The 11,499-nt window shown below is 32.9% G+C and overlaps 1 protein-coding gene across 1 annotated transcript; it reads left to right on the top strand.

Annotated features, from left to right (window-relative positions):
• The first annotated feature begins 233 nt into the window (after positions 1 to 233).
• LOC133197914 (platelet endothelial aggregation receptor 1-like) lies at positions 234 to 9,373 on the top strand. The gene is made up of 5 exons (XM_061334090.1): positions 234 to 414; positions 2,407 to 2,661; positions 7,650 to 7,736; positions 8,586 to 8,726; positions 9,228 to 9,373. Exons 1-5 carry the CDS (start codon positions 234 to 236, stop codon positions 9,371 to 9,373), a joined length of 810 nt encoding a protein of 269 aa, XP_061190074.1.
• The last annotated feature ends 2,126 nt before the right edge of the window (positions 9,374 to 11,499 follow it).

Here is an 11,499-nt window from a genome sequence, read left to right on the forward strand (position 1 = left end):
ATCGCTATTTTCTCTGACAGTGTCGTTGATAATTATCAGCTTCAATTCTCGTTCAAATGCATATGGTAAGGCAACAAATGAAAACAAATCAGACTAGATTTTAATCTTTTAAAACCGCCTATACTTTGTCTAATTATCATTCTTCAGAAAACCTTGCTTTGAATAAGCCCGCATGGCAATCGAATCCACATCCTCCACACATTGAAAGGAGTGCTTACGGAATAATCTTCTATATGAATACAGAAAAAGCTGAAAATGCTGTTAATGGATTGAAATCGGACCTTACACGATGGAGTGGACATTGTGCTATATCAGATGATAATATACGGGCTGCCACATTAGGTGTGAACTTGAAATCTATTCTTAGTATACATCACATAAAAGTTTATTACAGAACGGATAACGTAAAGTGGGGTACGTATCAAAAAATACTCCATTATCATACTTTTGAAACAATTTAAAACAACGATTTGATATTTATATACAATTTAAGTTTCAGTTTTAATATATTATGACACCAAACTCTCAAGTCAAATTTTCCCAATGATTTGATTTAATCGCAAAAAGACTGAATTTATGGTGAATTTGTGTGTCACATTGAGCATCACTGAAGAGACATAATTTGTCGAAATGCGCATCTGGTGCATCAAAATTGGTACCGTATATGATTTACATTCAGAAGAAACACCACCATATCTACGAAAAGCAATATCAATTAGGCTGGGCAGGATTTTTCGAAAACTGAAAACCGGGCTTTTGCTGACTACTTCAAAAATACGTTTTGTTTCAATAATTTATTATCAAAATCTTCTCAGGCGAGCATGTGCACATTATCATTGATAATTGTTATAATTATAATATTTAAAAAATCCCTTCCTGGACCAAAAATTAAGTGAAACTGAAATCATATGAATCATGTAAAAAGTATATGACAGCCAACTCGTAGTTTTCCAAGCGTAAAAATAAAAGTTTTTCGTTTACAAATAAGACCTTTATCTAAATCAATACATTCCTATAACTTATCTGAAAAATATAAATTTGATAAAGTTTGTATATCTGCAATGTGTTCAAATGGATAAGCTAGGCATTTTCTGATCTTTTTAAGAATATCGAGAAAGGTTTATACTACTGGTATTGTATTCAAAACAGCTTGTTGGGGGAGGTAGATTGTAAGGATATTCTCTGTTAAATTCAATCTTTAATTATTTCACTTTTCACTTACAATGTAAGCTGAAAGTAACAAACAGTGATCGACTTAGCAACCCGATAAACATTACAATTGAAGAAGGGGGAGGGGGCAAAATCACTCACCACTGGAAACACCAGAGGTGTGATCACAAACTCAAAAAAATTGCTTTCTCTTTCGACCGGTCACACCCACCTTGAGCACCCCGTATTGATCAAAGTAAATCAAAATTACAGTAAAACTAATCCGGACACCACTGGTTCCATAGAAATTGGCTGGATTGAACATTTTCAACAATTGAATGTACTGAAAGGAATGTAAATTTCATCATATTAAGCAAGATTTTGGAATACACAACATCCGGATTAGACAGGTTTTACTGTCATTATAATATGAGTTGTCGAAATGTTACCCCAACTCAATGAAATCCTTAGCTGAAATAATCTAACCCTCTCCTATATTTTTTATCTAATGTTTTCAAGAGAGGGCTACAATTCCACGGGGTCTCCGTAATGGTGCAAATATATCTTTTTGAATACGGGCGACTGCACGAAAAATAAATTGCTTTCGCATCCATCTTCTTTCCAGTAAGATTGATTCTCAATCATTACCAACAACCTAGCCCTTTATAAACTAAAACAAGGTAAAATAAATATGTTTGGTTACCAATCGTATTCCTCAGCTGCCATGACAGTTCTCGTGTGATGTACTGAGACTTGCGCTAGGAATCTGGTAAGGCTTGATAAAGTAAATGTCGGTGTTGATAAATGGTTGTGTTCTATGGTATCACTAAACATCGATGAATAAAAAACATTCCATATGAGATATCTTTCATAAATACGCTTAATACAAGGGAATTCCTAAATATATCTGCTCCCTATATCCCGAGTTTTCATTGGCTATCTCAAAATAAAATCGATCAAGGTCAGTAAATATGGCGGATAATTCAAGTTGTTATGCTGACATACACGAAAAATTACGGATATATGGATTATTCTGTATAATTTTGGATGAATTCATGCCTCACATGTACATAACTACAACTTTTGAGTTCAGGTATGTTATATTAATAAAATAGCGATTTACTGATGATTTGAATCAAAATCAGTGCGGGAGTGAATCACCTGAAAATAAATACACGGTCAATACGGACTTATCGTTCTTTTGTAACACTTGGAAAAATACAACGTCAGTTCGAGTTATCCATTTGCACATTACAGGTCCAAGCAATGGATACACTGCACGGTTTCTTGGATTTTATTTATATGTATCCAACACAACCAATAGAAACGACGGTTACTTATGTTACCATGACACCACCTACACAAGAGCCACCATACCACCTGTTGTCAACATAGCGTGCCCAGTGTATGGACAATACGTCATCTATTATAATGAAAGATTAGCTGGAGTAAGGTATCCAAGCGATTACTCGACTTTTGCGTTCACGGAAGTTTGCGAAATAGAGGTTTACGGTAAGTAAAAAATTAAAATACAGTAAACATGGTTTAAGGCATCCTAGGCAAGTCTTTAATATCCTTTTATAACTACCTGTAGAGCATTGCTATTAATTAAGTAAAAAAGTAATTGAATGAATTTGCAATTTCTATTTTTACCCTCTCTATATTCTGACTTCTTCCTCTTTTCATACCGTTACCGTGGCTCAGTCAGTAGTGGGCTATATAGTTTTGTGATCAGAAGGTAGTGTGGTGACTGACCTAAGTCGATAAAAAAAAAAAAATAGGTATCAACTGTTCCTTCGCCAAGCGCCCGGTACTTTCGAGTGAAAGGAGCGGGTACTTCGGATGACACCTTAAGGACTGAGGCTCCGTTTCACGACGTGCATTGGCACTTAAAGATTTCCGACTGCTCAAAGGCCATGAGTGTCGAGTATAGAAATAAATTTTAAGCCCTTGACCGGCATAAGGTGAAGTCTACACTACTAAGTCAGAAACGTACTGACATTCCCATTTTTTACTGACAAACTTAGATAATTACTGACAATGTGCTGCCTTTACTGCAAAACTTAAACAATTACTGACCTTTTTTACTGCCGGTGCTGATAAACTTAGAAAAGTGCTGACAATCTTAGTCAGTGCTGATAAACTTAGACAATTACTGACCCGTTTTACTGTCCCTGCTGAAAAACTTAGACAAGTGCTGACATTTACTGATAATTACTGTCCCTATTGTTCTCGCTCTCGGGGAGGCTGCAGTGGCGTGAAAATATTTGGTTGTTAATAACTTTTACTTTAGAAACAGTCTTATTTTAATTTTTGAAATAAAGTTTCAATTCCCAGACAGTTATTTTTTCAACTAATAATTTTATAATTGGTATCTGTAAAATAATTCATAACGAATACGATGTACAATTATAACTTTGTGTGAATCAAGTTTAAATAAATGTGTTGAATAATTACACCTTATCCCTGTCCCTGTTCAATCTAAAGAAATAAATTTCATCACTTTATTCCTTCGCAGACGAGTGCTAAATATACCCGTCTTTACGGTATAGTTTGCATTATTTCCTGTTTTCTTCGATCGGAAATACATGTTTCAATTGTATTTTTTTATCATCAGGACAGACACCTCTTGTTGAAAGAAATCTTAATCTACTAAGACTTGAATAAATTACTGATCGGTAATTTCATTTTCTAAATGTTCTTTTACATCTGTACAAGTCATATTCTGCTAGCGCTGTTTGGGATATCCGGTTTCAATTTATCATAAATGAGTTCCCTACTGAACGAGAGTAAATAAATAATAATTCTTTATTTAACAACTTTAAGCCATACGGCCATCAGCATATACAAAATGAACATAAATATAAACGCATGGCGAGAGTCTACGGGGGGTGGAACCCCTAGTGTCCATCTGTCCAACTCCTCAACACCAACAATTACAGTAAGTATTATAAACTCTCCATTAATACATGAAAAAAAATATTTATAGATAATATACATATAAATTAAATTATTCATCATTTCTTAATATCATTACATGAAGAATGAATTTCCCTAGTCCAACTAAAACACCAACATCATGAGAGCTGAGTAGCTGAGTAAGCTTGTACATATTTGGAGATCCGAAATAATATGGTTGATATATTTTCTTAGATTAGTATTTATATGTTTATTTATTTGTTCATCTGTTTCAGTTTTGATTGATATTTTATCACTTTATAAGACCGAGATTTTGCACTGTAGGTCCCCACCATCTCGAGCTGATGTTTCTCTCTCTCTCTCTCTCTTTCTCTCCAAAAAAAATCAATATTGATCCAGGCGAAGTGAAAACAATGTAGATAGTTTTAAATATAGTATAACTCTGAAAATTAGTTTTTATTGTTATGATCTTGTTGTCTGTAAATTGTTCTCGAATGATTATTCGATAATTGTTTACTTAATGTTTAGAAAATTCTTAGGTTTTTTTTATTCGATAAACAAACTTTACATGGATGCAATCGACAACACATTCATTATTGTTCTCTCACTCTATCTTCCCTTAGAATGTACATCGCACACTATCCCGACTTAACAGAACAAATTAGGAAGAAAAGCCTTATATCAATATTTTTGCAATAGTTTAGGATTCCCCCCTTTAATTTATTTAATTTTTTTGTTTTAAACTGCAGCTAAATCTAAATAGTTTGTGTCTTTCCCGAATTGAATTTTCACATTTTATTTTTAATTAATCATTCATTTAATTTATATAATATAAATCTATTTTTTTTTTTTAGAATATTTTATTTTATTCTAAATAGAGGGTGAGAGATTGTAGATTGCGCATGTATTTGTTGAATTGCTCAAAATTGTGTAGAAGAACAGAGAAGTCTACCTGTTTCCGTAATGTTGTGTAACTAACTTCCTGTGATATCCGGCGAGTGCCCCTTTGTATAATTTACCAGTGACACCTATTGTCTTATTTTCGCTACCGTACACACTCGGATCGCCTTAGGCGATTTCTTCTATACACACGGGTGCTTCATAGAGTTTCCGATTGTGTGTTCAATAATTCTGTAATTCTGCCGGTTATCAGCTAACACACTTAAATCATTATGGACGAATAATTAAAACAGTATTACTGTAACATCAAATTGGTTTATATACTGTACAAAGTTCCCGACCACGCTATGAAACCATTAATTTATTTATTTATTTATTTATTTTATTTTATTTTATTTTTTTTTTTTTTTTTTTTTTTTTTTTTTTTTTTGATGAATTGGCGTTGAGCTTGATAAAACCTTTGCTGGTAATTCATTAAATGAATTTACGGCAAATAGAATTTTAAATAACTACAATAGATAAAAGAAATTAATTTCTAATCCATAAACTTCAAAAAAAAAAAAAAAAAAAAAAAAAAAAAAAATCATACACATAGAGGGTATGAAGATCATCAGTTACACATGTAAATACGATTTGATTTGAACATTTTGTCATTTAATATACAATACCTAATTAGAGACATAAATATTTATATGTTTGTATGATCTAATGCACCATGCATCTTTGTGTAAACTAACAAAATGTGTACACCTCAGTGCGACATCAAAACCTTACCATTCAATCAAGCGAGAACGTATCAAAATAATGCTATCGATTTTATTGACATACCAATCGTTCGCACAAAATTAAAAAATTACATGCTATGATTGTTTCTGGCTCAAAATTTTCACAGATCTCGAAAATTTATGTACTAATTAAACCCAACAGTATTATTTTAACATTTAAGCATGTTTGCTATATCTTAGGAAATCGGCTACTGTTATAATACGTCTTTTTAAAAGATCGCACTTGTTCCCCCCCCCCCCCCAATTTAAATTTGATAGGAAAATGGGTATGAAGTTCTAGCAACATTCCATTTGATAAAAGGATGGATATGGATTTCTAGCAACATTCTATTTCAAGATGCCGCATCAACAAATAAACTTTTGAAAATATAAAATTAGCAATTCAAGGAGTATTTTACTTAACTTGAAAAGCAAGAATTGTCAATACACATGTATCATTTTGAATCCAAATTAAGTTAAAATATAAGAACTAACGATATTTTGTTTCAAACCACTGAATTTATTTATTTTTTAGATAGCTCATTTATTTATTGTTTTTTATCACTTAATATCAAATGAATTGCCGTGCATTACAAATCATAACGGTAATAAATAACCCTAAAAAAACCACTCTCATGTGGGATTCAGAAATCCCAGATATGGAAATCAACTAAAAGATGTACATGTATTTTATTGTAAGAATAGAATGGATAGTAACTAACTAATCAATGAATATCAAGGATCGAAGAATATCAATACAACCCCGTAGCCAAAAAAAGTAAACTGTCCAAATTTTAAAAAAAACACAAAAAAAATTATATCATATTTCGGGGGGAGGGGTACCTATTTTTTTTTAAATGTTTTCTTTATTTCTTTCTTTCAAATGCTGGAATTTGGGTATGTTTGACTGTACAGCACACAAATGGGGGGGGGGGGAGAGACGGGGGCAGCGTCCACATCAAAATTTACATATGAAAACTACACCAAAAGACTATTCTCAGAAAAGCCCCCCCCCCCCCCCCCCGCATACTCTGGGTATGAAATATTATAATTATTCAAAATTAATTGCATAAAAAGCATCTACCCAGACAGCTTTATTTTTTAAATACGGAATTATAAACAAAAAAGGGGGGGTTACATGTACATTATAGGGAATATATAATAATAATCATTTTTTTATAATCAGGAGGAAAATATCGATCCCTGGAAACGCCATATTTTCTTAATAAACGCCTCTAAAAATAATTTACGAATTGCTTATCTGCTGAAATTTTTTGAAGTTTTATATGTTTTCCTTATCAAAATATTTTCAAATAATTCTTCTATAAATTGATCGGAGGAGCTTTTAGAAAATATCATAGGGCATAGTTATAAAAATCATTTTTAAAAAATCAAATAAAGCCTCTTTAAGATTAAAAAAATCAACTGCACACCTCCGCAGTCTCCCCGAGAGCGAGAACAATAAGGACAGTACTTATCAGTAAATGTCTGCACTTGTCTAAGTTTTTCAGCAGGGACAGTAAAACGGGTCAGTAATTGTCTAAGTTTATCAGCACCGACTAAGATTGTCAGCACTTTTCTAAGTTTATCAGCACCGGCAGTAAAAAGGTCAGTAATTGTCTAAGTTTTGCAGTAAAGGCAGCACATTGTCAGTAATTATCTAAGTTTTTTCAGTACAAAATGGGAATGTCAGTACGTTTCTGACTTAGTAGTACTATATATGAGTGAAAAATTCTGGAATGAAACAAAAAACAACATACAATCAATCAATCTTCCTCTTTTCATAATCATTCACTACTTCAGAGTTTTAGAAATGGCTATGTTCTGTCTTTATATTCGTAGAAGTAAATATAACGATCGATCGAGATGTATTTTTTTTAAATTTTAAAACACACTTTCTTGTTATTTTCTTTTCAGGATGCCGTGAAGGAATATGTCCGTATGAGTATTGTAAAGATTGTCTATATAAACAATGTCTAGAAGGGGACAATACATGCAAGAAAGGTTGTGAATGAGGTTTGATTGTTGCTTAAAAAAGGATCAATTTATAAACTTTTGTTCTGAATATTGAGGATAATCGTTAAAAACAACAAGGAGCAAAAACACACCTTTCTGCACATCTATATCTTCAATGAAATAATAAGTAGGTATATCCATTGCATAGCCTATTTTTGACACATTTGAAATAATCATTCTATGCTGAAACATTCCTTGAACATTTATAATTAATAATTTAATTTTTGATCACATATTGATCACATACACATGTATTTCTCTAAATAAAATTTATCAATAATAATAACTGTGCTGCATAGATTCCGTCATTTGTACACAGAATGTAAGTAGTTTTTTTCTTAGATTGAGGACAAGGAAATCCTGTTTACATTAAGTAATAAATGTACATTTATCACATTCTTGTGAAATTTTCCATGGATACAAACAAATCAGTACATTTTTGATTCAAATGTCTTTTAAAGTTCCAAATTGCAGAACATCAACTTGTTAAAATTTTCATATCAAATGAATGACAAATTCTTTGCGTTGTGCATATGTCCTTCCGGAATATGAATTAAAACTCCTAAGTTTTAAAAATGATAAATAAAAAAGCTTTTTTAACTTATAGTCTGAAGATGCTTTGAAATTATTTAATGATAGTTTTTTGTAAAAAGTTTGATATTGAGAATTCACTTTCTAGAAGAATTATTTGATTTGAGTTATTATTTTTGAAATCATTCCCGTGCAAATCAGATAAGATGTGTTTCACAGACGCGTAGACAGTGTATCATTTTAAGGATATTTATAACTATATATGTAATAAATTAATGAGAAAAGATTCTTACACTTGTGTTAAAGTATGCCCCGTTGCATTCAATGGTAAAAAGTGTGAGAAGAGTTGCAGTTCACATTGCCTCAATTCCAGTGGATGTGATTCAAAATCTGGAGCATGTCAGGGTGGTTGTGAAGCCGGTTGGAAAGGTCTCCTTTGTATCAATGGTAATTAAACCCTGTGACAGGTATTTGGTAATTATTTGAGATTGTCACAAAATATTTCATTCATTGAAGGAAAATACAGTAAAACGCCCTTATAGCGAACACGCTTATAACGAATTGACATTTATAGCAAAGTGATTTTTCTTCCCTGTGACTTCAAAATGTATTGTGAACCTTACGGATATAGCAAATTACGCTTTTAACGAAGCAAATTCATCCGTCACTTCGTTATAAGCGTGTTTTACTGTATTTGATCAATTAAAATTAATATTAAATTGTACTTTTGGCTGATTCAATTTTAGTATGCACTTTTTTGCTTACATAAAATTAAAACAAAACATTTTATTCTAATATAAATCAGGACAATGCCTTTTTTCTTTGTCTTTTTGTTTTTAGATTCACATGCTTTATGTTAAAATGTCTGAATTTTGAAATAGAACTTTGAGGAACAGGATAGAAACAAAAGGGGTAAAAATCATGATACATTATCTGTATTTCTTTTAGAATGTGGCTCTAGTGAGTACGGTAGAAACTGCAGGAGACATTGCGGACCTTGCCGATATAAAAACAAGTGTAATCCAATAGATGGATCCTGTCCCGCTGGATGTGCGGAGGGATACGCGGGGAAAACATGTTCAATGAGTAATTGATTTTTTTTCTTATTTCATTCTTATCTTTTAATTTCGAGAAAGAAGTCCTATAACAGTAAAATTAGAGCAAAAAAATCGAATACAGTGAAAAATAGAGCAGAGAACGAGTAGGTCTTCCGTTGGAGCTGCGAAAACGAAGAAGTGACCAGTAGAAAGACGTAGAGGAATGTACAGTTTCTCTGTCGGTGACCTTGAACTCTTTCAAATGACCTTGCGTCAAGCCATGACACACTCTGGCTGTGAGCAAACCCCAGCAGTGTTTTAACGACTTGACACGTTAACACATGTTTTTTAGACCATTCATCCAGTCAAAACATTTTCCTTAGTGACCCTGAATTAAATCAAGGCAATAATACAGTCAGCATGATATCAGCAATACCGTACCCTTTTGTGTGTTTCCGACTTGACAAGTTCACACGGTTTTTTTTCCAGACCATACATCGAAATAAAATATAATTTCTATAATCGAAATTTATTAGGTTCAACTCACTGATTTAAAGGTTCATTGTAAATGTTTTGTTTTATATCAAGTTTGGATATTGCACAAGGTGTGTTTGTGAAACACTGATGCCCCCATATGGCAACTTATGGCAAAGGTTAAAGTTTCTCAAATGCAAGTCAAAGTCCATGGTAAAGGTCAAGAGTTAAAAAATGTTATTACCCAAAGAAAAGTCTTGACACAGAGAATACAACTGTGAAATATATATTAAAACCGTAGTAGCAATCGTTCAAAACTCATGGAGGTTAATTTTTTAAAGGTCAAACTCCAAGGTCAAGGGCAAAGGGTCGTAATTTTTTGTATCCGAGCAAAGTTCTTGTTCCAAGGAATACACATGTGGTATAAAAAGGCCTTAGCACCAACTGTTCAAAAGTTTGACCAAGGTTAAAGTTTTTCAAAAGTAGGACATACTCCAAGGTCAAAGTCAAAGGGTCAAAATTGTTGGTATACAATGAAAGGTTTTGTACTAAATACACCTGTGAAATATGAGAGTAAAGTTGTTTAAAAGTCGGTCAAACTCCCAGGTCAAATGGTCAAACATATTTATACCCAAGGAAAAGTCTTATCACAAGAAATGCAGAAGTCCTAGCACCAACTGTTCAAAAGTTATGGCCAAGGTTAAAGTGTGGTAAAATTTTGCAGAAGTGGATCAAACTCCAATTTCAAGGTCAAGAGGTTCCTAAAGAAAGTCCTTGTTACAAGGAATACACATGTGAAATATGAAAGCCATAGTTCCAACTAATCAAAAGTTATGGGTAAAGTTAAACTTTTTGGGGACAAACAGGCTAACAGACAAATAGACAAACGGACAGGACAAAAACTGTATGCCCCCCGGATCTTCGATTAAGGGAGCATAAAAAAATGTTGGCGTCTTTGGGTTTTCGCACTGGCCATAAATCTGAAAATCCAAAGGATTACAAGGTGTATTACGATACGCTATCACATCATGTTCTATAACGCAGACCATATTGTCTGCAAAGATAAAGAAATATTTAATTCAGTATTTAATTACCTATGCACAATTATCTATGTTGATTTCATATGGAAATATGAAAAAAAAAAATTAATGTTTGAATTTGTTATATTTTTCGATGTAGAGATATACAGAAAATGTTTTCAAATTTTAAAGTCCTATCTCAGTACACATTTTCAAAAAAAAAATGTGTGTGTGTTGGAGTGGAACGGGGGGGGGGGGGTTGCTTTTCATTACATTTTTGCTGGGATTTGCCTATATATGACTGTACAGCAACAAAAAGTGGGGAGGGGGCAAAGAGCAACTAAATCAAAATTTACATATTAAAACTACAGCAAAAGAGACTATTTTAAGAAAAAGTCTCTCCCTCCCTCCCACCCACCCCCACCCCCCGTACAACGGACCTGCGGGGAAAAAATGCTGATCCTACATTCAGAGACCCAAGGCACCAGGAAAGAGTGGCAAATAAGAGAACTAATATCGGTTTATTTCAGTCTATAAGTCGAATTAAAATATCTTTTCCTCAAGAGTCTTCTTTGTTTGAGTTCATCCCAGTGGTCGTATGATTTATTTCATTTACACTGTATTTTATGTTCTGTACTGGACTTGGAAAATGACGACATCTTTGGATTTCTGAGCTGGCTTTGAAACCTG

This window comes from Saccostrea echinata, unplaced genomic scaffold (assembly GCF_033153115.1).
Source record: "Saccostrea echinata isolate AGI-Se365-2 ecotype Australia unplaced genomic scaffold, CSIRO_AGI_Sech_v1 ptg000032l, whole genome shotgun sequence".
NCBI classification, from domain to species: Eukaryota; Metazoa; Mollusca; class Bivalvia; order Ostreida; family Ostreidae; genus Saccostrea; species Saccostrea echinata.